General features: G+C 36.1%; 1 protein-coding gene across 1 annotated transcript in view; it reads left to right on the top strand.

Moving 5' to 3' along the window:
* The window catches only part of ICE1 (interactor of little elongation complex ELL subunit 1), a 35,393-nt gene that overhangs the window by 3,110 nt on the left and 4,738 nt on the right, over positions 1 to 27,545 (top strand). The window contains exons 4-16 of the mRNA XM_088056495.1: positions 33 to 50; positions 861 to 972; positions 2,633 to 2,709; positions 4,125 to 4,162; positions 5,947 to 6,029; positions 6,293 to 6,332; positions 6,418 to 6,474; positions 8,114 to 8,203; positions 8,287 to 8,340; positions 14,565 to 14,908; positions 16,060 to 20,520; positions 22,273 to 22,441; positions 25,174 to 25,334. Coding sequence (XP_087912621.1) covers positions 33 to 50; positions 861 to 972; positions 2,633 to 2,709; positions 4,125 to 4,162; positions 5,947 to 6,029; positions 6,293 to 6,332; positions 6,418 to 6,474; positions 8,114 to 8,203; positions 8,287 to 8,340; positions 14,565 to 14,908; positions 16,060 to 20,520; positions 22,273 to 22,441; positions 25,174 to 25,334 — 5,704 coding nt within the window. The remainder of the gene's footprint in view (positions 1 to 32; positions 51 to 860; positions 973 to 2,632; positions 2,710 to 4,124; positions 4,163 to 5,946; positions 6,030 to 6,292; positions 6,333 to 6,417; positions 6,475 to 8,113; positions 8,204 to 8,286; positions 8,341 to 14,564; positions 14,909 to 16,059; positions 20,521 to 22,272; positions 22,442 to 25,173; positions 25,335 to 27,545) is intronic.

Genomic DNA, 27,545 nt, shown 5'->3' with positions numbered 1-27,545 from the left:
GTTTTTAATTTCTACCTTAACTGGAGATTACAGCTTCAATTTGCCGAACGGTAAGTTTGATTTATATTGTTTACTAAAAATGTGCTATATTCTCTGTGTTGCAGTTAGTTTTAGGAGTCTGATGGTGTCATAGCAACAGCCTGGGTCTAAGCTGCGCTTTTAGTATGGTACTTTTACCGTACTTTCTACACCATAGTTAGCAAAGGTATGAGGAGGAGAGAAGTCTGTCCTTCCTCTACAATACTTGTGCGGGTTTCTTTTCTGGCCCTGGGCTAGTGAGAATCTTAAATGACCAAGTGTAGATGGTCATCACTCACCTTTTGGTGGTGGTTAAATGTAAACCTGTTTGTTAAATGTAAACCTATTTGGTGTATCTGTATTTGCATGAAGCATTTTGACTTAAGAGCTGTGCCTGTCTGGCCTTGCTTTCTCTGTGATTATAGAGGAAGAGACAGCATATAATTATATATATAAATATATGTACATATAAACCTGCCTGCTAAAAAATACTGCAGTTGGACTCTGCTCTTACTTTACAGAACTGTGTGTGCATGCAGAGACACCTATTATTGGCACTTTAGTGTAGGCAGCATACTTCTGTGGCACATGCCATCTGCTTGCATCTAGCTTTGGGTTCATTGTAGTGTTTTCAAATCAGATCTTGGATTTTCTTTAAATAGGTGGAAAACACCTATTTAAAGAAAATCCAGGAACACTGAAACTCCTAAAGTTTTTGGGTATCTCTTCCAGCATTTTTTCCATTGGATAAAAGCAAAATACCGAGATGCTTGATTGAGGAGTCAGAATACTGAGTTTCAAAGCATCTGTTTTTGGCAACTTTTTTAAACATCTCATTTCAGAGAGATCTCTGCTCTTCGTTGCCAAGTGGAGAAGATGTTAGAGAAAATTCTGCCTCTGGAAAAGTGCCAGGAAGAGTTGGGTTCCTTGAAGGCAGAGTTGGAAGAAAAAAAGGTGTGCTTGTAAGGTTTAAATAACGTGCACTTTTTCTGTTGAAGGAAATTTATATATCTAATGCTCGTCTTAATGAAGCTGATTTAATGAGCTCTGTTCTTATTTCCAGCTCATTGGGACAGGTAGCTCTGGTGAAATTAATTAAATTACTTCAGGCTTCAGAGAGGCACTAACTTTAGGATACTGTAGTTCTTACAATTTTTGATCAGATTAATTTGTTATTTCCTCAGGAAGGAAGGAAGGAGAAACATTCTTACTCCTTTGATATTCTGCTCTGATCTTCTCAGATTATTGAATATAACTTGTACTAGTGAAAAGGTGCCAAGAAAGAAGGTCTGTGCAGAATAGTGTTGTGCTTCTATTACCTTTTTGGACATATGTTTTTGCAGCATTTGTTTTCTGAGTTGAGTTGCAGAATAAGGACTTTACAATTAAAATTGTAAACTGGTATGCTTTATTCCAGCTGGAGAGATGCATGGGGGATTCTCCACCATACATGCATACCTGATCGAGATAGGTTTCAGGTTTAAATAGACATTGATCCCACAAGCCCACACCTCTCTGCCCACCCATTCTCTGCCTTCTTACACTTTATATTATAATTGTGCTTCTGTGGTGCCACGCCTCCTGGTGGTCTCGGACAGGGGTTTTCTGATGAAGTAAAGACATCTTTAGTGTTCGCTGGTTGACCTCTGTCTCTGGGCAGGCACAGTGAAGATTTGGCTTTCTCTTAAGTCAGTTTGCCCTGGACAAAACCAGGAGCCTGGTTCTTGCTGGCTTCTTAAACCCTGGATTCTGCTTTAACGGGTTTTCATAATACTTAAGACTTGCTTTACTGGGTTTTCACAATATACATCTTATCTTTATGGCTTTTACTTAGCAACTAAATTCTTATGTGTTCTGTTACAAGTTGTTTCTACCTAACAAGTTACATTTCTATGTGCTCTTGTTACAAGTTGTTTCTACTTTTAAAATTAAGTGTATTTCTGCTTTCCTTCGCCTGCTTAAGCACTTTATACACTTCTAATAGTCTGAATTTTCATAAGCATACATGTTTCCCATATCACAGTTTAGTCCTCATTTCTCTCCTAACACTAAGCTGAGATTTAGTCTACAAGGAAAGAAGGTTTAGATTGTTCAAATTACCTCCATGTATGAATATTCTAGACATCATTATAATTTCTGAAGAAAATACCCCACCTTCTTTCTTGTAGTTTTCATGGTGGTATAAGACAAGATACTAATATTTGTCTTGTTGTTGTACCTAGTTAGTATTCTGTGTTAGAATGGTTTTATAATTCCTCTTCCCTCAGCAACCATTAGTAGCTAATATCCTGATGGCACATTTTCAGAAAAAATAGGATTATATGTATGGTGTATAATAGTTAAGCTCTTGACTTCAGCTTCAAGTTTGTATCCAGCTAGGTACTGAAGGCATGTACTTAAAATATAGACATAAAGAGATTTATGTGTTTGTTTGTTACAACTTTTGCCTTTGAAGAAGGAGGATAATCTGACTTTCCAACTTGCTTCTTTTCTTCCTGAATATATTTTTTTGGCTAGGCACTGTTTTCATTAGAAGACGTAAGGTGTCTGCCACCTTTTTTTTTTTTTTTTTCCCTCAATATGGACATATTTTAACTGTGCTTTCCTTCTTCAGAGTTCTCTCAAGATTTATCGGGAGAGTCAACTGGAGTGTATAAAAATTAAAGAAGAAATATTAAACAGTGATGCTGTGTGAGTGATGCTTCCTTTTTTCCCAACCTTTCTTTGCTTCTCTTACTTCTTCCAGACTTGATAGTGTACCTTATCTATTTATGCTTTCCATTTCGCAAAAATTTTTTGTACTTATGGGCTCTTGGAACAAGGAGTTGATGGTTGGATGATCTTAAGTGTTGTAGCAAACACTCTTGAGTGCAGTGTTAGTTTCTTTATTGTCTTGTCATGAAGTGACTTTATGTGGTTGTTTAATGAAAGTTTTTAAGAACAGGATTAAATTGAAAAAAAGCTGTAATTTCTTCAGTTTTAAGTGGTTCTTAGTCTCAGCTTTTTGTTACTGCCATCCATTGCAGTTTTGCGTTAAGTCTCTGAGGCCAGTATAGGAGCGATTTCCAAAGTGGTCTGTACTAAAATCCATTCTTAAAATAATTGTTTTAATGTAACAGCTCAGCAATTCATGGTAAACTTACCTATGGCTTGACTGTCAAAGCCGTCATGTAGGAAAGTAAGTATGAACCTCTTCAGGCTGAGAAGGCACAGAATCTTTGATCTATTACTTTATAGTATAAATACTTTGACTACTGAACATGCAAAAGGTGGTCAGTCATACCATTTATGAGTGGGTTTTTGAATATATTCTGGGTAATGTCTGAAGTGGTAATCAAAGCCTGAACATTCAGAAAGACTTAGATGGTAAATCTCAATCTATCACACAGGTTTTAATATGGGGAGTAGATGAACTGTGTTCTGCTTCATGAAAATGATCAGTGATCATTGGTAGAATCATCTACTTACCACAACAGTTTAAAAACAATTTCTGGGATATTGGAATTTAACGGAAGAAAACAATAGAAATGTTAACTTTTCTGTTTATTTGTTTTCCAGTTATGTGTGTTTTACATATAAGGTAGGGCTGGAAACATTGAAGTCAGAATTGTTTGGGATACTTAATGTTTTTTCCTTCGGTTTTGCTTTAATCTAAAGCATCTGAATGTTCTGAATAAAAGCTGTGGGACATAAGTCATCCTGAAGGCTATTCCTGATTATCTCATTGCTTAAATATTATTCATTGTAAGCAAAGCCTGATTGTTTTTAAGGAGTAAAACTAACCTGTCTGCATTGTATCACAGAAATGCAAGAAACAGATCCATTTTTCTTGGGGCTGTATTTCTAATTTCAAATTGTAGCTAAAGGTGTATTTATTGGATTGACTCTCTTAAAAGCAAACTTTGCCTCTGTAACAGATACAGCTGTTTGTATGAGAATGTCAACAACATGCCACCAAATTAATTTTTCAACTTCAGGGACTCATTGGTCTCACAGATCCTGGGTATAGGAGGTGTGTTTTCTTTGAATGGCTAGATTTATTTTTTTCTGGCTTTTTATGCAATGTAATTCTATTTTAAAAAATGTTAATGTGTTCTTTCTAACAGGAGAAGGAAACTGGAAACAAAAGTGAAAAAACTTGAAGGTAACTTTCTACATTGAGTAAGACAACAGTACAGTAACATAATCTCTTTTTTCTTTTTCTGTCCAGAGCAAGTGTGACTTTAACTTTGATGCCCAAGGAGCAAGGCAGGCCAGTGCTATGTGGGGTGCTTAGTCTCTGATTTATATCAGCCCTCCTGCAGAATGTTTTCTGCTGAGTGTCTTAGGCACATGACATAGATAAAGTTGGAAGGGAACTTCTGGTCATGAAAACTTCAAAGGATGGAATCTTATCAGCCTCTCTAGGCAACTTGATTCAGTAATATGTTTTTCCTTATAATTAGTCGGAAACTCCCATGTTTCATTTACACATAATGTATACATAATGTACCATACAGCAGTGAACAGTCTCATTCTGTCTTCTTGATGTCTCCTTGTACAGGGAAGCTGTTCTTGGATTGTTTCTACGATCTGTTATGTTTTCCCCTCTGGCTAATTAAGTCTAACAAGCCTGTTTTCATAGGGCATGTATTCCAGTGTTCTAATAATCTGGCAGGATTTTTCATGTTTATGCTCAAATTTAAATATATGGTGTTCCTGATGCATGTTTTCTGATTTTTAAATATTCTGTCATTTGTACTTGGGTTAGTTAGTTTGCTTGCTTTTTTTTACATGGAGAGAAAGCATTGGCTTCATGGCACTGGCTTTTCTTGTTTTGCTGGTAGAGAATGGATATATGTAAGACTTTCTGAGACTTCATTTGCTGTATCATCAATTGGAAAAGATATTTGCATTCATATCACATGTATTTTAGCTGTGCTTACCATGGTTTAAAATACACTGAACTGAGTGACATATCTTAAGGTGTTGATTTTGATGAGAATTTTGGAGTTGCATTGCAGGACAGAGTTTTTTTTTTATACCCTTGCCTCCAAAATCTCAAATTGTGGCAGAACTAGAACAAAATACTGAGAGAGAGTATGTGTTAGGTCCAATTTCAGTGATTATTTTATCTGTTTTGTTTTTTTCTATCTTCATTAAATATCTCAAACCTTGTATCTTTTCTCAGTATGAAGTTTTGCCATGATTGGGTTTTTTTTGTTAGCCTACCACTCAAGGTTCCTTTTTAACACCTTTTATTTTAATAAGGTCTCTTCTGATTTGATCTGCAGGAATATTCCATTTCTTTTCTTTCCTATCCGTATATAAGTCATCAAGCTGAACTCTCAGGAGTTCTCTCAGCTGACTCTGTCACCTGAGAATTTTCCTGGGAACCTCGCATTCAGTTCTTACCTACCCAGTACCCTCTATTTCTACCCGTCTGCACTCTTCCCAGGTGTCTGTTAGACATTAAGATATAAGGTCCTCTTCTCTATTAGTCTTGAGTGTTCTCTGTATCTTTCTAATGCAGCTGGCTATGGTGTTTTCATATTTGAACCAGAGCTCTTATTTAAATAAGAGAATAAAATGCATAAAAACCCTCTTGCACCTCAATTTTTTGTCCTTTTTTTCACATGCTGTATATTGTTCTACAGTACAATTTTTAAACAATATAATATCATTACAATATGACCCATTCTTCATTCTTACATATAATTGAGAAAACCAATAAATGAATTGCAGTGGTTCAAAATAGTAATTATGCACTAGAAGGCAATATATGTGATGCATGAGTTGTTGTCTGAATGAACCAAAATATAGTTTCAATAGATTTGTATTTCACACTATCTGTTTTTTTCTGGTAATTTGATTTACAAACTAGCACCACTTAAATTAATGGCCTCTTGCAGTGTAGTTTCTAAATTGTTTCTTGGGTCTCTTTTGAAGAGGCTGCAACAAAGCATACAAAGGACTTCAGAGAACTGAAAACAGAAAAGAAAAGGCTTGAAAAGGAGCTAAAAAAAGCACAAGTAAGGCTTTCCTTGTCTTTGGATGAAACTTCTTTTAGTATTTTTGGGGAAAGAAAGGAGATATTAGTGTAATAGATGCTGAAACAGTAAAATTACATTTTTGGGGGGATATTGAGTAACAAAACATAGCAATTCACCCTAAGAGAGAAATTTTCCAGCTGAAGAAGGACCTTTGAAATGTTGATGTAGATTTCATGCTCTTTAGGAGTTGATGCTCTAAAAAATGTGTGGCATAAAAATTCTGTACTTCTTAATTTTAACAGGGAAAACTTGATGGTGTAATTAAAGAAAAGTACAGAAAATGTAAGTGTTTACCTTTGAATACCTTCAAATTTGTATGTGTTATTGTTCCATTTGAACCTTTTCTTTCTACTTATCTTTTTAATAGTTAAACATGCAGAAACTCAGAGTTCAGGTGAAGGTCTTGCAACAGATATAGACAAAGGTAAGACATTTTGCAAGTCCATTCTCTGTGTGGAACCAATTGTTATGAATTTATTGCAGCTCTTCTGGAGTTGCATTTTTGGAAACAGAGGATACTGCCAAAGTGCTATAAGAGTGGATGTGGTTGATAGAAGTAAGTTAGACTGATGAAGGACCAATGTAATAGATTACTATTTTCAGTAAGGAAAACAATCTTGATTCATAAAAATTACTAGTCTACCCTCTGCATGTGTGATGCCAGCTGATGTGCAGTTATAAAACAGAATGCAAACACTGAAAAAAATACTGACAATTCCTTTGAAGCTAACTGAAACCATAAAACAACAAATATGAAAGTAATCTGCTAAAATTTCTATATGAGAATTGGAAAATCAAGTGGAAATACAGGCGGTATAGCTGTATCCTTTCTTGACTTTTTTTCCTCTAATGATCTAAAATATATGCTACAAACTACCTGAATCTAACTGTAACGGAGCAAACTCCTTCAAAACTTCCTCTGAAGTACCGAGGCCAAACTTCAGGCAGATTTATTTTTTGTGTTTTTTGCAGTCTTTTAAAATGCTGGTACTGCTGTTGAGCTGTTTAGATATTCTGAAGGCTGTATTGAGGCAAAAGAACTTCACTGTTCTATTTCTTGCTTCGCAATAAGTTTATTGCAGAAATTAAATTTTTTGAAAAAGCCACAACTTGTCAGTTTCTGTGTATCTTGGCATATTTTTTACTTTTGGATTGTACTGAATTGGTGTCTGATTTAATCCTTTGATTTTTATTTAATGGCAAAATAGGAAAATTAATATCTGAACATTAATATGAGCTTCAAATAGCGGCTAGGATTTATTATGAGTAAATGTTCGTGTTGTTACTAGCTATTTAGCAAAATTTGGCGAGTTTTCCTCTTATATGCTGAGGCTTTTTTAATATTGCTCTTCATAAAATAATGGCAGTTTGCTGTGGCCTTTGACTTACAGAATTTGCACAAAAACGGTCTCAGTTCCTGATGGATCTGATAGTTTTGGCCTAAGTAGATGAGGTGATTCTGTGTTTTACTGAGGTTTTGGGTTGTTCTTCCCTCTCCACCTGCCATTCTTTGAAACTAGGTTGTTTGACATCACTTAGCAATGGTGCTGTTAGGACTGTGGACAGAGTCTCCTGGTGTTGTGGCCTGATAGTTTTATCGTGTAATAGCACCATGTATCTGAATTAATTAAAGTGAATTTTTATTGAGTGAGCATAAATGTGATCCATATCTTCCTAGAAGATTTTCTCCCAAGTTCATGTAGCTTGGTCTGTTTTACAGAGCTATTAAATTTCACTAATGCTACATTTGAATCTGCTTTACATTTTACTGTGGGCGCTGCTGAAACTTTTTGCAGTACTCCCTATAAAAATGAAAAGCCAAAGCATTGTCCAGCTGTTCCTTTAGTATGACATGTGGATATGGCCAGTACAGGATCCATTCCCTAAATGGCATCTAACATTTCTCTTTCACTGAAGCTTGTGCCTGTGTTAATTTTTTTGTGGGTATTTTGTGTTTAATTGTAGGCATGTCTGTGTTCTGAGTAAAATAAACATAAATTCTTAGTTCAATTTTATAAATTTATTTTAAATAAATAAGTATTTCTATTTATTTATTTTAACAGGAAGAGTGAAACTCTTATTAGAAGAACTATGGATGTGCATTGACAGTGCAACAGGAAAAAGAGAGAATAAGAAAAATGATCCTGTCTTAGGTAAAATGGCATGCAAAGTCTTGAAGTTTTCTTGATGCTCTGTCTTTTTCTGACCTAAAGGCAATATTGGTATTTTCTTTCAGCTTCTGTTTGGGATAAGGAATGGTCTGACAAAAGAAGACTAACTGTTACAGAAGGTAGGTTCCAGTTGGTAGTGACTGCATAACACTCTTTTTAAAGACTTAAATAATTTCCTTGGTGTTTATCTGGTTAAGAAGATGTGTGATTAGAATATCTGAAAATAATTAAAATTAATTTGAATATGTAAGTAAACTTGAACCGTCTTCCGATAAAAAACTATTGTAATTTGCTGTTGCAATTGAGAAATCCAATTTTTACTGTTTGTAAGTAGTTAAAACTCATCTCATATTTAAAATGTAATTATATCATATAAACTCTGTAGTATATAATGTGATTGATACTGCATATGGGCTCTTTTTAGTCTGAAACAAATGTGGTAACATAGTTGAATTGTAAAGTTTAAGAAGCTGTTATGTCCATTTTCTTTATTGTTATGTGATATTCAGATAGTAACAAAAAATAATCTGAGTAGTTATTCACATGTATATTCACAGCAAAGTTGAACTGTTTTAACTTTACATAGCAGATATTTTCTCTCTGCACTCAAGAGTAATAGGTGCCTTGAAACTGCAATAATTTGTGTTGCATCTCTGGAATGTTTTTATTAAGCTTTATTTTTTTTTTTTCAGTTTCTCTACTACTTTGATTTTTCTGTAACTAAAGGTGTAGAGATATTGCCTGGGATGGGTACCCAGCTGCATTAAGAGCTTAGAAGATAAACTTTTCAAAGACACTGTTAAGTCTGAAAATTTGCTGCTAGTGTAGATCCCAATGAATCTGGCTTCAGATGTCTTCCAATGGAATCTACGTAAGAGGGGCCAAAATACAAGGACCAGCTCATAAACCTGTTAGTCAGCCTTACTTCCATGAGTTTAATGCAGCAGATACATGGCTTCAGCTCCAAAACTGAGCTAGATACTTGTGCCCTGCAATTCTGAATGTAATGTCTTGATCAAGGGTCAATCAAATGACAAGAACAAGCACAAGAAATTGAAGAGTTTGAAATATACATGATTTTAGGGGTATCAAGTTCTAGAGTAATCACTTTGCCATCCACCAAAAGAGGAACTTTAGATTCCAGAAGTCCTATTCCTGTTCTTCTAATCTTTACTATTCGTATCTTCTCAAGGAAACGTCAGTACTTGCATAAAAGGAAGCCATTATCTGTAACAGTCTCTTCTAGCCTGTCTTTCTGCCCTCTTCAGTGTGGGGAAAATTCTAAGCTTAGAATATGTTTTTGTTGGAATGGTTAGATTTCATAGAAATACATGTTTTGTTCTGTTACTGGTTTGGTTTTTCCCTCTTCAAGCCTAGAACAGCCATCTTGATATTCAGCCTCTTATGGAAGTGGCCTTTACCTTGAATTCACAGTAACAAAGTGCTTATGTTTACAAGTGCAGTCTTCTAGGAAAAAGGGGATCTTAATGAGTTTGCCCTGATTTCTTGTCCCATATTATAGTAATTTCAACTTCAAGAGCATATCAGCTTGATCGTAGTACCTTTTCCAGAGACTGTCAGTTCATCTGCTGCCTGGATCTAGCCTTTCAGCCTTATGACAGCCATCTAGCCTTATGACAGATTTCTTAGTATATCCAAATGTGCTGTAAATAACCCAAAGCTTTGCATTATGATCAGTGTCTTCTCTGTTCTGCTAAGGTTGATACTACTTGAATGGTTTTCTTGAAGAATGTGTTCATATAAGAAAATTGAAATACTCATGAGGCTTTCCAAATGTGCTGTTGTGAAAGCCTCATAGGATAATGAAGGTTTGCCAAACTTAATTTAAAAGCATTTGGTAGTATTGTTACAGATCTTCCAGTAATAAAGTTGACAATACCTGTGTCTGGCCATCAGACCAATGACATTAGGCCATATTCTAAGGTTAAAATCCATCAATGTCTTATTAGTCTTTGGAAAACTTTGTCTCATATAGTTGGGGCATAAAATCATCTACATTGTGAATAAACATTTAATGAAGCATTTGAAGAATCTTGCCAGCTGGGTGCTGAATATTTTGGTAATTTGAGTTCTTTAACATGCTCTGTTCACATGTTATGGTGAGATGAACTGAAGGAATGTGCTAAGACCCTGTCTGTGAGGAGCCAAGCCTTTTCAAGAGGTACTCTCTAACTGGGTTCTGAGCTAACTTTGGCATGCTGCTGAGCTATACCCATATTATCTGCTCGTCTTTTTTTGTTTGGGGATACAGTATAGAAGAGAAGCTGTATGTAGATCTTAAATGCAGAGATGGAAAGGAGTATACTGAGGTTGTCTGCTTTAATATCAGATAAAAGGAGATAAACACAGTAGTATTATAGGTAAAAACTGAGACTGAATCCCCAGGGATATGTGTGTTTTATGGTCTTGAGATTAAAGTCCATAGCACATGAGTGCTTTGAGAAGCACTGTCTTTTCTGTCCTGAAAAACATATGAAAATCTCTTGATATATAACATAATGCAGCATTGCATATTTAGTTTTGGGTATGCAGTGGTCACTGTAGTTTGTTTCATATCCTGGAATATGTGGATTTGCTGTCTCAGAAAACAGAATATTGTCTGTGACTTTAAAGAATAGTGTATGTAGCATCCTGAAATTCACGTAATTTGAAACAGGTTGAAAAATTCTGCTTCATTGTCAGGGCATTGAAAAATTTCTGTGGAGGAATGTTTTTCTCAGGGAAATACCACTGTTGGTTCTCGAGAAGCACAGTTGCCACTGCCAGGCATCTGCAATCACTGTGCTGATGAGGTTTTGCTGTAAGTCAGATAAGATTCTATGGCTAGATTATTTATTTTTATAAAGTATTACATCTTAATCTGGTCCTTCTTGAGAGGAAAAAAACCACAAAACTTGTTCCAAAAAGTTGCTTTGTTGCTTAGAGTGAGGAAAGGACAACTTGAAATGGTGAGTTTCCTTGCAATGTGCCCAATCAAGAGTAAAGTTTTAAATTGTAATATTCAGTTTTACTACCAAGGCAACCAATGTTAGCATTGGATCACTTATTTATTCTCTATTTCTTTCTCCACTTGGCATCAAGAAGGTATTTCAAGTAGTACATGATAGATTTTGATGATGTTTTCAGATCAGAGTTATCTTAATCTTCTCTTAGAAGTGAGAGAAGGCAGTAGTGTAAGGGTTTGAAGCTACATGATTCCAAGTTGTAGATTTCAGGAGAAAACAATAATTTCACTGAGTCACACAACGAACAAAAGTGCAATTCCCTGGATAAAGTAAAATTTGTGTGCAAAATGCAATCTTTGAGAGAATCCTTCCAGTGAGGTTGGTTCAATATCACTAGGGCTTTTTGTGGACCTGAGGTTCAGGCTGAGGTGGCAGAGAGTTGACACTTTGAATAAAGAAACTTACTTATGCTGAATCTTTAAAAATTGCTATGACAACTCTTCTACAGATAAATGGGTAACTATATGAAAAGTATCTCATTCCTAAAGAAATGTAGTTATCAGGGACTGGGTTGGAAAGGGATGAGTAGAGAAGTTAGGAGAATCTCTTAGTTATTCAGAAATTATATCTTTGATCTATACTTCAGGGGAAACTTAAATGGATGATATGTATCAATATTCTTGGATTTGATGTAGGTGCATGACTGATTTTGAGAGTGTAGATAGGATGTAAAGTTCCTAATAACTCAGTACTATTGTATAGTTCACTGTGAAAAGTAAACTTCCTAAATACCTAACTGGAGTTCTTATAGGAGCAAAATATGTAACTGTGTTGCTGCCCACTTCAGTGTGGGGAAAATGCTGAGCTTTGAAATGGTTGGCATAAAACAACATGAAGAAAATCTAAGAGAAAACCAACTTCCGAATTTCCCTTATTTTCTTTATTTCTGCTTGTCAAAGATCTCCTTTTGTAAAAATAATGTAGGTTTGTCCTGAGAAAATTTAGACCATCCTGGAAGCTCTGTGTGACTTACAAGTCATAATAATTAGTAAGTATTAGTAAATAATACCTGTAAGTTGTAAAGGAGATGACAGCTTACTTACCTTTGGTGAAAATGATGTGGTAGTGCCCTTCAGGCTGATCAATTTCTCCTTTCTCCTGGTGTCCAGTGCAGCAACTAAGATTTTGACATGGAGTTGCTACATGAACTGATATAGATCTTTGAAACAGGGTTATTGATCAATTTTTCTAATTTACTCCTTTAGTGGTGCTGACGTATCAGAATATGCTTAAGTTTTTCATCACTGAGGAAGTTATTTCAACCTATGATAAATTAATATTTTTGAATATGATACTACCATTGATGTTGCTTTGGGAATATCTGTGCAAGTTCTAGTAGTGGATTAACACAGAGCAGTAATGAAGCACACTTTTTTTTTTTTTTCTGACAGAATGCAAGTTTTGCCAATCCTACTACTCGAAACCATTTTATGCATGTGCTGTTCTTTCTACCATGGGATGGTGTTGTGACTTGCCTCTGAGGCAGGGCAACCCAGTTTGTTGGTCAAGGATTCCTTGGGGTGGATTAAAGTAGAAAAACACTAAATAATTGATATAACAACAAATTTTATTAGAACTGCTTTGAAACCATAAATGTAAAACACTGTAATGGGTTAGAAATGCATGTATATCTGTTCTGCAGTGATAACCCTAAGAGAGGAAAAACAGGAAAGAAAAAAGAGGAGAAAAGACAAAAATAACCACCACCTGTGGCTCCAGTGATGTGTGGGCAATCATGGTCTGTGGTTGTGATACACAGTGGGAGTCCATCAGATGTGGAGGTCTACATAAGCATCAAAATTGGGGGTTTTTATAACCCTCATTCTTCCTGTAAACACCCCAATACCTCCTCCAGGAGGAGTTCTGGACATGTATGATCTTCTTTCTAGAAGATCCTGGAAGTCCAACAGTGTCAAGCAAGGATGTGAGTGTGTGTGTTCAGGGGCTGGACAAAGTTTCTGAACAAAAGTTCTGAGTAAACTTTCAGAGTTTTGCAGCTTATGGTGCATGAGAGGAACTGGCATTAAAAAAACCCTTACCCTGCCTCCGCAGTTAGATTGCTTAACAGCGGTTTCTCCTTTAAATCTAAACTAGTTTGTCTAAGGCAATATTTAGTCACAAAACCCAAGTGGTTCACAGCAGACAGTACTCATGTGTACACAGAATAGGCTTGATCTCTTGCTTGAATACTGCTGATTTTGTATCCAGTAGTGTTTGTAAATGCTATAGACAAGATCACACATGCAATGTCATAAGAATTGCAAATACTAAAGAGTAGATTATAGTTCCATATGACACACTGGGATTTGGGAATTGTTGGTTTCTACTTCTTATTGGAGGTAATATTTTCATTTTATAAAGTTATATAATTTAAATTTCAGGAAATTGTGCCATCTTTTCCCTTTTTGAAGTATTTAGCACATTTATAATAAATTTATATTATGTCTTTAGACTTTGCTGGATGAATGTGTTTTGTCTGCATAATAAATGAGTTACTGTGTAATAGTAAAAACTGATTTGAAAAGTAACAAAACAAAAGTACAGTGCAGCAAATCGCACAGAGCACTTGGACATGCTTTCTTGTTAGAATAACTGTAAAACTGTATAGTTGACATCTTAGCAAGGTTGTCAACTGCTCAGTATCTTTATCTTAGTTGTTTAGACTCCTTTGTGCATAGGACACATTGTGGTGCTTTTTTTATTAACAGTTCAGTTCTGACTAAATAATATCATTAAAGGCAAATACTTGTGTGATTTGACTCAATATTTAAATTTTAAGAACAAACAATTTAAAAGCATATGCATATTAAATCATAAACTAGAAATGTAGCTAAGAGCTCCCTTGTTGTATTTATGGCAGGGTATAAATGTAACTTGTTTGGAAGTACAGCTGGCTGGCTCAAACCTGCAGGTTGCTTTAAGAGAATTACAGTCTGAATGGGGAATGTCTGTGCACGGTTGTCTTGCTTTTCATGACTGTGAGTTTACTGGACAAAAGATGGAAATTAAACATATTGGATCTTCAATCCTACCAAGAATGACCCTTCCTGATAGCAAAAATTGGGAATGTTTTAATGATCCAAGTCAGAAAGTGTTTGAGGAGAAGCTCTTCACACACACATATGCCTTTTTCATGAAAAAATAACTGTAAATAGCAACATCACATCTCTATAAAGAAAGCATTTCTGAAAGTGATTAAGATCTTCTATGGAAACATCAATTGAAAATATGCTATTACATTTTTATTACTATTATATATTCTCTCTGTAAACAAAAATGTGAGGGGGAAAATTCTTAACAATGTTTTTCTGTCTTAGACACTGTACAAATCCACCAAAAGATCAGGAAGTGTGATGGCAAAACACTACCTTGGTGTTCTTCAGAGGAAAATGCTGTAAAGCAAAATTCTGTAACAGCAATGATAACTCAAACAAGTACTGAGACTTTTGGAGATGATTGTACTGAGGACAGGACTACTGAAGAAAACGTGCACAGTGATGAGGATAAAACTGTAGATGTCGGAATACAGACAGGCAGCACTTCAGACTTCTCTGATCAGGAGCAGGGAGACCCAGGTGGAAATGTGATGGATATATTGAATTGGGCCAGACCTCTACCTGCTCTACTTTCTCCAGTACAGCTTTCACCACTGACTACACAGGTGAGTTTCAGTATGTGTCTGACTTGGCACGTAATTTGGTGTTGAAATTACTGAAGAAATCATGATTTTGTATTCCTGGTTTTTTTGTTGTTTTGTTGCTTTGGTTTTTTTATCAGTATTAGTTACTTGTGCACTGAAAGGGTCTCCGTGTGTTTAGATCCATACGGATACTTCGTAGACCTTGTAGCGTACTGCCTGTGGAAAGGAGCAAAAACATTATCTTCAGAAGTATATGTGTCATGGTTTAGCCCCAGTCGATCACTAAGTACCACACAGCCACTTGCTGACTTCCCCACCAGCAGGATCCTGGGGAGAATTGAAAAAGTTAGAAAATGTGGATTGAGATAAAGACAGTATAATGGGAAAAGCTGTGCACACAAGCAAAACAGAACAAGGAATTCATTCCCTCTTTCATATGAGCAGGCAGGTCAACAGGACTCCATCATGCATAATGGTGACTTGGGAAGATAAATGTCATCACTCCAAATGTCCCACCCTTCCTTCTTTCCCTTTCTTTATATGCTCAGCATGATGCCATAACAGTATGGGATGTCTCTTTGGTCCAGTGGGGTCAGCTGTACCAACTGTCTCCTCCCAGCTTCCCATGCACCCTCACCAGTGTGGCAGTAGGAGAAGCAGAAAAGCCCTTGGTGCTGTGCAAGCACCACTCAGCAGTAATGAAAACATCTCTATATTATTAACACCATTTTCAGCACAAATCCAAAACATACTCCCAAAGTAGCTACTGTGAAGAAAATTAACTATCCTAGCCAAAACCAGTACACAGTCACCTATGTCTCAACTTGCTATCATAATTTCCCATTGGTGCAGACTTAAAGTCCCAATTTATGTTCAGTGTAAGCATGGCTTTCATAGCAAAATTCCAGAGCTTGAAAGTTAAATGCTACTCAAATGCTCTTTTCCAGTAATTTTAGGAATGCAAGTAGGTAGATAAAGAAATCTACTTTTTACAGAGGTACTTCAATTTACTATGAAGAACAGTGATGGAAAAAGTTGTAATTTTGTTGACCAGCCTTAATCTCCCAAAACTACTGCGTGTCAGGACCTTAAGGGTACTTGTTTAGAAAAGTAGGTCTTAAAACTGATACTAAAGTTTAGATTTTTAACTTTTTTTTTTTTTTTGATTGAAGGATATGTTGTTGGGAGAAGTCACAGATTCCAGTTTTGAAGAAGATGAAAGCAGTACTTCTGCAGTGGAGAGTATTTTACAAGAAAATCAAGTTCAGTCTCCAAGTTACAACATAATCAGCCCTGGTGATGACTGTAACAGACAGTCCAAATCATGTGAGCATGATTTTGATGCAGAAATCTCACTTAATCTGAGTTGGAATGAAAAGAGTATTCATATCAGTCCAAAGATGTCAAGCAAGGAGGAGAGAGATGCTGAAAGAAAGCAAGCTGAAGGTGCTACTCTAATTACAAACATGGAAACTAACAAAGATTGTTTGGAGGAGAATTCTGAGGATATGGAAACTGAGAACAGAGAGCTAACTGGAGCAACAGCACATGAATCGGAAGACATGGAAGAACAGAAAGGAGATGGTGAGGACATAGACAGTGAAGAGGGAGATTCTTCTGCAGATTTTATGTTACAAAGTTTCAAGCCTCAGAGACAGATAGAAAAATGTAGTGTGGTAGAGCAAACAGAGGAGAATGTAACCTTAATTAGGGCTGTTGATAATGAGGGTACACATGAAAAATGTGGTGAATTAGTGAATGCAGAAAGAGAGAAATTAGTAGCACAGAGAGAAACTCCCAGAGAGGCATCTGTTCTGCAAAGTGTTACTCCTTTGCTATCTGAGGAATGCATTGTTCTTCAAAGAGAAGATGCTGAGGAAAAATCTGATGTGTTGATAGAAAATGAAGTGGTTGAAAATAAATCAAAAAATGTAACCAAATTAACAGATGTGGCTGGAGCTATTGAGATCTCTGCACAGTCTCAGTGCTCCGAAATAAAATATGACAGTGAAGAGATTCTGGAGAAACAACATATGCAAACAAAAGACGAAGTGAACAGAGAATGTGAACAAGAGACTGTTCAAGTTTCTAGCCATTGCTTACCTGTATCTGGTGCTGAAGGAATCAGAACCTTATTTTCAGTCTTTCCAAAAGATGAACAGCTCAAAATTGAAGATGTTAATATAACCAGAGCTCCAACTATTGAACTAGCTATGAAATTTAACAGAGAAAGTGTTCTAGAAGTAGCTGAATTGTCAGAGCTACTCCATAGTGCAGAAAATGTAAAATTAGTAGATGTAAAGGAGGGGGTATATTTACAAAGCAAGCCACATAATGAGGAAGATGGTAGTAATTTATCTCAACGGACTCAAAGAAACTTGGAAAATATACTTGCACTAACAAAGACAGCACACATTATCGGTGCAGAAAGCAGTGTAGCTAAGTGTGAATCCTCTGTGTTAGATTTTACAGAAGAGAAAGGTGAAATAAAACAATCTGAAAACTTACATAATACATCAGAATGTGAGCATTCCAAACCTCAAAACTTTAGAGTGTTTGAATCTCTAGAGACTGAAGTCAAAGTTAATCCAGAAGATTGCGGAGGGGAAAGCAGTGAGCTGTTAGCAAGAGGGGGTACTGTTGAATCTGTTTTAGTAGAAAGTAATCCTACTTCTCAGGAATTTGAAAAAAAGCTTGAAAAACCTCTGACTCAGCTCTTGAAAACTGAAAATGTTAAATGTGATGAAATAGAAAGGAAATTAAATCAACAAAGCAAGGAATTTGTGACTGAGACTTGTTCCAGTTCACTAAAGTGGGAAAAGAATGTTGTGGAGAAAAATAATATTTCAGAGATCATTTGCCAGCCTACTTCAGAAATGGATTATGGAAGTGGTTTGGCTTTTTCTACTCAAAAAGACTTGGAAAAATGCTGTATAAATAATGAGGAAACTAATTCTCCTGTGCAAGTGGGAATTGTCTTGGAATCCACAAGACCCCCTGATCTAAATTTCAGTCTTCAGAAAGTTGTTGGTTTTGTCAAAACTAATTTCACAGGAAAGACTGCTTTTTCCTGTACTTGGGAAAACAAGGGACATACAAATTCTGTTATGAATGGTACATTTAACTGTTCTTCAGAAAACTTAGAAGAGGGTGTTGAGATTCTGTCTGCTGAAAAAGTCAACATGGCAAAAGAACTGGGCTGCCCTGAGAGAGAATGCGTACACAAAAATGAAATGAAAACTTCAGATAAGGAGCAGCTAGTAGATAAAGAACCTCAGGCATCTACTAAATCACAGATCATGTATGCAAACTCTTACAAGAATGCTTTTCTCCTCCAAAAGTTTGATTGCCAAGAATCAGGATGGAGGACTTGTACATCGAGAGTTAGAATAGATCCTTCACTAACAGGTGGGGGAGAAAGTCAAGAACTGAATAGTTTTGAGGGTTCTGGGGAAAATGCCATAATAAAGTGTAAAAGTGATTTTGACATGTCAGAGCAGAACAATGACTGTGAAGAGAAAGACTGTTCTATAGAAAAAGTTAAGTATGTGAAGTGTTCTGAATGTGTTCCAATGTTCAGAAACAAACTGAAAGCTTCCAGGAGAATTGCAGTGGATGCTCTGGAAACTGGTGCAATTGTTGATGCTGATTACCAAGTATGTGAGCTTCATTCAATGATGCATCCAGGAAATACTTTCACAGTTAGTCACCTAAAAGCAGGCACTGTAGTGGATATGAATACACACTGTGAACCAAACAGCTCTGGAGATACTGCAGATGAGTGGTCAAGTGTGACTGGGGAGGGTTATCCTGAAGAGTCAGACTCTCAGAAAGGGGAATGTATATTAATAACCTCTGAAAATACTGAGAGTACTAATGAACTCATGGTGGAGTCTAACGGAGCTGGATGCATTAGTCACAGTGAGGAAAATCTCTTAAAATCTGGGACATCAAAAGAAAGCCCTGTGATGCCAAATGCTTCAAAAAGCAGGTTACCACTATGCAAAATGTTAAATGGATTCTCAGAAAATTGCAGGCTGACTGTAAAAAACAGTAAATTAAATACAAGAATGTTAGCGCTTGACAATTTCTTAGAAGAAAATGATTCTGAAAAGCTACAGTCAAATGGGGAACAAAATCTATTACACCATGTTGATATGGGGGTCTCAGTGGTTGAAGAATATAATAATAATCAAACTTGCAGTGCTTGCAACACAGGAGAAAGCAGCACTGATGTTATCAGAGATAGTGACAGAAAAAAAAATTTACTCAAGCATCTTCCAAATCCAGATGTAAGGTGCAGTTGTCAAACAGTTGGGCAGCTTTCTGAACCTCAAAGGACAGTATTTGAGAAGTTACATATGGTGGAGTCAGAGTCTTGTGCTCTCAAAAAGAGCAATAAATTGAGGTGTAAAGAGCAAGAACCATCTGAAATCTTGACTATTTCTACCAAGACAGCTGCCCAAGTAATGCATACCAAGCTATCAAAGAGACTGTTTCAAGGTAAAAGAAAAACAAAGACTCTTAAAGTTACTCAGCCAGTTCTTGCAAATGCTAGTACTTCTGTGGCACCAAAATGCTCATCTGAGATGATAAATAAAATCAGGGAAGAGATAGGTCCTCCTCTGCCCCCCTTGCTACTACCTCTGATTGCTACTCCTCCAAAAACTTCCTGTACTGTGTCCCCAGTAACATCTTCTACAGATCAATCCTCTTTGCTTTCCCCTCTTGATGACCTGATATCCCCACTATGCAAAACTCCTATTCTTCCTCTTGTGTCTCCATTAGCAGATACTCCAAAAGTAAAATCTGCTCTTTTTTCTCCTCCCTCACCCTCAGAAATGGCAGTAGGTAGAAGGATTTGCTCCTCACCTTTGAAATTTTGTACTTCCATTCCAAAGCATGCACTTCCCGTTCCAGGAAGATTTCCTCTCTTGGCAGCAGTTAGCGCTGGTCCAGGTGCTCCTCAGGAGAACTCTGTAAAAATATTGGACACTATGTATCCAGAGCTGTCTGCAAGGGCAAGGACACTAAACATTCTGAAAGGCAATATTCAGCTTAACCGATGCGCTTTTCCAGACAGCCAAAGTTTGCCAGGACCTGTATCTCAAACAGGTGGATTCAAAGCCATTGCATCTACATCAACTGCTTTTGTTAAAGCTGGGAGCAATATGAAATCTGATAGTAGCAAAGATGAAGACAAAGATATGCAAAATCAGCAATTGTTTTCAAGATCATCAAATCACCTTGAAAAAAGGACACTATTGCAGGTATCTATGCCAAGAAGTGCCAAAAGACTGAGGCTGGACAGTGAACCACCAAGGATGGAGCCCAGTGATACTACAGCTGTCAGAGATACTAAAAATACCATCTCTGAAATGCAGGAGGCTTTCCATGGTAAAAGCTGTGAAATCAGTGATTCATCACACAGCTCCAATTTAGAAGAATCACTACCAATAAAGAAGGATCCTGACTGCCAGAAAGTTGCTTTGGCATTAAAGAAAGTTGCTGAATCCTGTTTTGACTTGTTACCAGTTATTAAAGGTCATGTGTATGTTGGTAATATCTCAAAGATTCCAGTAATGAGAGATGAAGAGAGAGAAGTTGTCTATGAATTTGGTATAAAAAATAAGGTAAGTAGCATAATTTTAAATGTTATGGTTTAATAATCACTTCTGTGTAGATGCAAAGAGTATAAGCTTGTAGTGTTTGAATTCTCAATTGTTCTAGCAATCTCCTGTTCCAAAGGAGAAGTCTTGAAAGGTTGTTAGAAATCTAAATTTGTATAACATAAGAAAATACTGAACAAGACATTATTGTTCAGTGGTGTCCAAGATGCAAAACTACGTGTATAAATACATATGTTTTTCTGATGTATGCATAAACCACTTTATTTTTGCAGCACTTTGTGAAGTGGATAGTATTAACAGTTGTAAGAGTTCCTCCAAAATTACTCTATTATTTTTTAATTAAAAAATATAAACTTCATTGTATATACTGGTAATTTTGTTCTATGTTTTCATTTACTGTTCTACATTAGGTTATTAAATTTAATTTTATTGGAAAATTCTTCCCTTATTTTATTTCTCAGAACTTCCTTAACATCAGTGTTGAAAAATTTCACTTCAATTGCCATATTTCTCATAGATAATTTGTTGTCTACAGCAGAACAATTCACTGATACATGGCAGCATTTTGTCCTGTTATAGTCCTTGTACATAATTAAGTTGATCTCAGAAGTTGCTACCAAGATCTCAAGTCATCTTTGTTAGGAGTTGTCAAGTCTGGTAACTTCATAGAAGCAAGACTTGTATCTTTATACTTTCAGGTCCAGCCAGTAGCAAGGTCAAGTATGTGCTCCTTGTAGAGAGACATGCATACAGTGCACACTACTCTTATTCCCTTGTCTGGCTAATCAAACTGAAATCAGAGGAAAATAAATACATTCATATATGTACAGACAATATGGATTGCCCCAGCAGCTAACATTAGGCACTCAGTATATCGAGTAGGTGACATTCTTCCCACTTGTCTAGACACTGACAAACACTGCACTAGACAAACTTACAGATACAGAAAGCTACACACATTCCTCCAGCAGCTGGTCCAGACTTGTGTTTGGCCCTCAGACTCATGGTCTTTTAGGTAGCTGGCTTAGACCTTCTGGTTCCTCCCAAAGCTAACACTCGGAATCCCTGTTGCCCGCAGGTACTCAGCCTGAACTGCGTACTCTCCAGCACCTGGCTCCTAAACCTCTCTTATCCTACTCCCCACTTTTAAGTCTCCCTCTAAGCATCCCCTAGTAAGTCATGCACAATCTGCACAATCCCAATATTCTTTTTCCTTGCATTTTATATTGAGTTCCATGTTACTATAGGCAGCAGCATCTCCCCATCTCCTGCAGTGTGTACAGTGATCTGGGGAAAGACTGCTGTTAACTTACCTAGTAAATCTCACACCTGGACAATGGGCTGTTTGTCCTTCTGTGGTATCTTTGGAAGTAGCTAAGTCAGGGTGCTTACATTTGCTCTGATTAGGTTATTTGGGTTACTCTACGTGTCATTATTCCTCTCCTCATTCCTTCTACTTGTCATTATTCTCATTGTTCTTTGAGGAAGATTGTTATTAATAACTAAACAATTTCTATTCAAACAATAGTAGCCCTATTCGTCGTTTGTTTATAGCATGTTTATTCTGGGAAGTTGCCTGCTCCTTCCTCTTTTTTTCTTTCACTGGTTGCCTCTGATTTACTTTCCTGCATTTTTAAATGTATGCAAACAGTATTCCTGCAAATAAGATAGTATTTCTTTTTAGTTATACTACTGCAATGTTGTCAAGTATTCTGAAGTATGTAATAGTCTAACAATGAATTTTGTGTCTTATAGCATTTAGCGGAGTCTTTACTGCATGTTATTCTCAAAAAGCTGAAGGCTCAGAAGAATGCCACAAATTACAATTTCAGTCAGGCTCTGTGTCGAGTCTATGTAGGAATTTGTCGACAGTTGGGAGATTTGGAAAGAGCACGTCTTTTCTGCTATAGCCTACTTAAAGAAGGTAGTGTGTGGTTTAGTGGCCTTTATATCTTAAATATGCTATGTGTCTTTGCTGTAGTGTTATGTTTATAAAAACAAACAGAAATCCTTTTAAAGGGTTGTTTTCCTTAGAACTTTTTTCTGTAGTGGAGAAGTATAGACTGTTCTAGAAGAAATTCCCCTTCTCATAGTTCCGCCACATTTGTGCTGTAGTTTTGTGGTGACCTGGGCTCTTAGTAGTCTACTTATTTTTCTAAGGAAATATTTAATTTAGGATACTCTGTGCTTTCCTTTCTTTGCTATCTCCAAAATGATAATGTGATTTCTGGGAATTTTGTTCTTCTAGCCTATTAGTATTTTCTTATTTTAATTGCATTGGTACTGATTCATGAAGTGTGATTTAAAACCAGGTATTTAAAATACTGTTAGGAGCTGGACAATACCTTGATCAAAACTAGTGTATTTTTATATGTCCTCCTTAAAATCTTTTATCTGTTTTAATCTGTTATCCAAATTCTCACTTGGTTGAGAAGTTTTTTGCATTTTGGTTCACTTCCTTTAACTCCCTGCCTTTTGGTCACAGGAACAAAGGTAAGACATACATACTGTTGCTAAATGAAGAATCTTAGTTTTGGAAGATTAAAGCTCACTAAGTTTGAAAATAGTATACTGGTATCTGTGTTTCACATTAAAATTAAAATTCAAGAGCACTGACAAGCAAAGTGCTACAGCTTGAGATTGTTTCAACTACTTGCTGTCTTTCATATAACATTCCTGTCTTTTTTTTAATCTTAAAAAGGTTTGTGATTTCATTTTGTTATTAATTACCATTTTTTGAGGAGGTGTAATGTTTTTGTTTGAGTTCTTTTTGGAATTCCTGCTTTCTCCTCTGTTTTTCTCTCCCTCAGTCCATTATAACTCTACATTTACTTCTTTCATGTTAATAGCTTTAATACTGCACCATGTTAGAAACTATACTTGTCAGATATATTTTCTGAGTCTAAAATAATAATTAAGCCTTTTGTATTGCAGTATCTTACTGCTTTTTATTTTTTTGGACTCTTGCAAATATTAAACATTCTCCATTTTTTCATTTATTTTTCTGTCTAAGATCCAAACTTTAATAGCTAAATGTAGAACTTTTATTGGATGATTTATTCTTCTATACATTGAATTGCATAAGTCTCTATTGTCATTGTTCTGTGGTTTTGTAGTTATTTTTTGAATGGGAACAGCTGTAAACACATCTCAAGTGCTGTTTTGGCTTTATAAAATTTGTTTGATTTTATTTGATTACTATGCATTTATTTTAGGCTTTCCTCTTTCATGTAGTTTCACATATTCTCATCTGAATTATAGCATCACAAGCTACACGGTTACCAAATTCACTATAAACAATCAGTATTACTTCTTTAGACTAACATCATTTTTGTCTTGATGACTTGTCCATTGATTTTGTTCTGTTCTCGTTTCAAGTATTCTTCCTTAGGCGACTAATAAATAAAATGTTAACTTTTTGGTTAATTTTCCTTTTATCTCTCTTCTGTTCCCTGCCTTTTTTCTGTTTTTTACTTTTCTCTTTTTGATGCCCCCTGAACTCTGACTCATCACTGGGTGAATTTTATAAGTGCTTCAAATTCCTGGGCAGGCAATTCAAGTTGTCAATAATTCTAGTTCACCAACAGTCCTGATAGAAAAAAGTTAATTCTTCACATGATGAGCAGCTTCAGAGTAGAAGGTCCATCCAAGACACTTCATTGAGGTCTAAATTCTTTATGCTCATTAAAGCTTCTTGGTTTGATGTATTTTGATATGCTTTCTAGTTCTTAAGATGTTTCAAAAAATGTAGAAGTTATGCTGAAGTGAAGAGGGGAAGATACATTTAGCTTTTGAGATTTCATTGTTTTTTTGTGTAGTATTCCAGGCATGTGTATTCCAGCATAACATTTCATGCATGAAACTGATATCTACTTTTTTACTTATTCCAATGTACTTGTTATGGCTTACAGTCTACACGCTCATGTTTTATCTTAGTATTTTGCCTTGAAGCTCTCAAGGCTCTCTCAGCTTTGGTATTCTGAAGAGTCCTTTGGCTTCCCATTGATGGCCTGGAACTCTGTCCTATCTAACATAGTTGTCAGATACTAGCTCTGAATTACTTTAATGAATGAGGATTCTTCAATTATGTGGAGTAGCACAGTTTTTTACATCTATGGAATTACAAATAGTAGCATGCAACTATATGTTTCACAGTTGTATGGGTGCAAGATATTAGCAAGTACTGTAGATTATTTTTTTCTTTGGACTAATTCTAGTTTGGTCCAGTGATCAGAGTGCTTATTTGTGACTGGAATGTATTAGGTAGGTTATTGGCATGCATCTTCTACTCTAAATTAATCCTAAATTAAAGAATCCAGTTTCAAAGCTCTAAGACCACTCTCCTTAGTGAACTAAAGTGCAATAAGAAAGATGAAGGGAGAGGGAGTGAATTTACAATGGGAGAGGTGGCTTAAGGTTTGTTGGTGTTCTACTGGTGTTTCTTGTTTGTTTTTTTTTCCTTGGATCTTTTCTTCTTTAATCTAAGGACTGAGATATGCTAGTATGACTCCCTTTCCTTAGGCTGCAATTGTGATGTGATTTCTGTGCCTGTTTTCCTAGTTACCTTGTTGAATGTACTAGCTTTTAATGCCTGAATATATATTTTTGTGTTTTAAGACGTTAAAAATTTACTTCATTATTTCTTTTTTTCCTTAGACTTTCCAGACTCAGAGAAATTGATTCTATTTATCACAAATGTATGGTCTGACATATTTGTCTTCCAAGGTGCAATTAACAAAGCTATGCAATTAGTTGTCAGACAGAGTGCAAGCAATGAGATGCTGGCCTGTTTAAGTGCTTATCTCAGCTGGGACCAGGTAATGTCTGATTTCATTGTGGGTATCAGCTTTTGTCAGCATTGGTTGCTTTGCTGCCTGAATCAAATCAAGCCACTTACTTTTCTAGTGAAGGGTGTGAATATCTCATGGAGGCTGTATGATTGCACAACTAATGCCACTTGAAGCCTTTTTCCCCTAGCTGTCTAGACCCTACTAGAATACAAGACTTTTCTTGGAAGTTTTCCCTGTTAAATATTAATCCATCTACTGATCATTAGAAGTAAAGGTTGTTTTTAAACTTTTAACTAGAGTGTTGTTGGACTAGAGAATTATCTCCATCTGTGGAACTGTTCTTTGAGATGTGTTTTGCTTTTGCTTTGTATTGTTGCTTTTTAAAATATGTTTTTGTTTCATTTTTTGTAGTTCTCTGTGTAACAGGCAATACATTGCAATAGTTAATTTCAAAATTAATCTGTCTATTTTTACACATGATCTTTTTGCAAGGTAGACTGTAAATACTTGTTTATCACAAAAAAACTTAGGTTAATTTCATAAACAATTGGTGTGATCAATACAAAACCAGTGGTACTAGAAGAGGGATGATCAGTGAGAGCTGACTTTAAGTCTTTGAGCTATAAGGCAAATAATTTCATTTCTATCAGTTTTCAGCAGGCACATATTACCATCCTGAAAAGAATGCAAGGAGAAAAAATTTAAATCATTGCGAGCAATTTTCTGTCATGCAAATGGAAAGCCAAAGGTGCTTTGCTTCGAAAGGGATTTTTGTAACAGGCTTTTATATCTGTTTGAAGGCTAGGACCTTATATTTTTGAAAACTCCGTATTAATGCCAGGCTTGCTTCCTGGAGATGAAATAATTTTGTAAATATCAAGTGAACAAAATCATATTGATTCATAGCTGTCCTGATTCTGGTCAGGACAGGATTAATTTTTTCAGTAGCCAAAAGGGGGCATGGCTGGGACCTGGAGGTTTATTCTGTGCCACCTCACATCATTACCAGGGATGTGGAGAAGTGAGTCTCTTCCAGATCATCATAGTGTGGTGGAGGGAGAGGCTGGGTATTGTTGTTTCCATGTGAATTTTTGGTCTCTCTTTTGTACCCTCCATCATTAGTGTTTGTTGCTCTTACTGTTTTTTTCTCATCTCATTGCTGTTTCCAGTAAATCGTTCTTATCTCGGCCTGTGATCTTTACATTTTGTGCCTCCAATTCTCCTCTCCATCCCGACACAGAGAAGAGGAAAGGAGAGGAGGGAGGAAGCAAGCAGTGCTTAGTTTCAGTGGGAGCACTAATTTGGAGAATACCATTCCTAAACCATGACAATAGCTCATCTATTCCTTATCCTAATATGCTGCTCTACAACTGCCTTGAGGAATGCAGTAGTCTTACTGCTGTCATCATAGCCTTTCAGTGCTGTATGATAATTTTCTTTTCTTTAGCCTCTGAAGCCAGCCCTCAATTTAATATGGTATCACTGAAATTTAGTCCCCTAAACCTCTTGCTTTAGTGCAGGAGTGAGTTAATTGGCATGGATTTGTATCTGGGGTTTACTGTTAAATCACAGTTGTGATGTAGCATTAAGATCTGGTATTCAGAGTTATGCTGTACTGCAGTCCGTGTTTAGTGATGAATTTGTATTCTCTATTCTGTTAGGTTACAACTTTTAGTAACATTCTAGCAGAGATGCACACAAGAATGTCCTAGTAGATGTTCCGGGAAATATTAATTCTTTACAATCACATTACCTACTTTATTAATGGATCTCTGAAATAGGAGAGCTGATGTGGCTGGGGATAAAGACCTCAGAATTTTCTATATTGAATATAGGAAATGACATCATCCTGTCTAAGCTCTGTTTTACTTGGTTAGAAATACAGGCACACAATTATTAACAATTATTAACAATGATTAACAATAACTGTTATACATACAATTTTAGGAGATTATTCTACTTTTGAAGGTAAAACTCACATGGAATGGCTATTTATTTCTTGGTCAAAGCATGTCATTTTAGTGACTTGCACCATGGCAGAACTTGCCAATTATATGAGGTTTTGTACTGAGAAGGACTGCCAAGCATCCATTCTTTTTATGTGATAAGCCTAGACTTTTTTTTTTATGAATACATCAGATATTTAAAAAATATTTGTTTTTAAATTTCCTTTCTTCCCCTAGCTATTTAATTAGCAGAATGGTTTCATGTGGCATATTTATTTGCTTCAAAATTTGA

The sequence above is a fragment of the Pseudopodoces humilis genome, chromosome 1 (assembly GCF_049639895.1).
Source record: "Pseudopodoces humilis isolate 2021_Gansu_Grassland_sample_001 chromosome 1, ASM4963989v1, whole genome shotgun sequence".
NCBI lineage: Eukaryota > Metazoa > Chordata > Aves > Passeriformes > Paridae > Pseudopodoces > Pseudopodoces humilis.
Note: the sequence above shows the minus strand (reverse complement) of the source record. Positions and strands in the feature narration are given on the sequence as shown.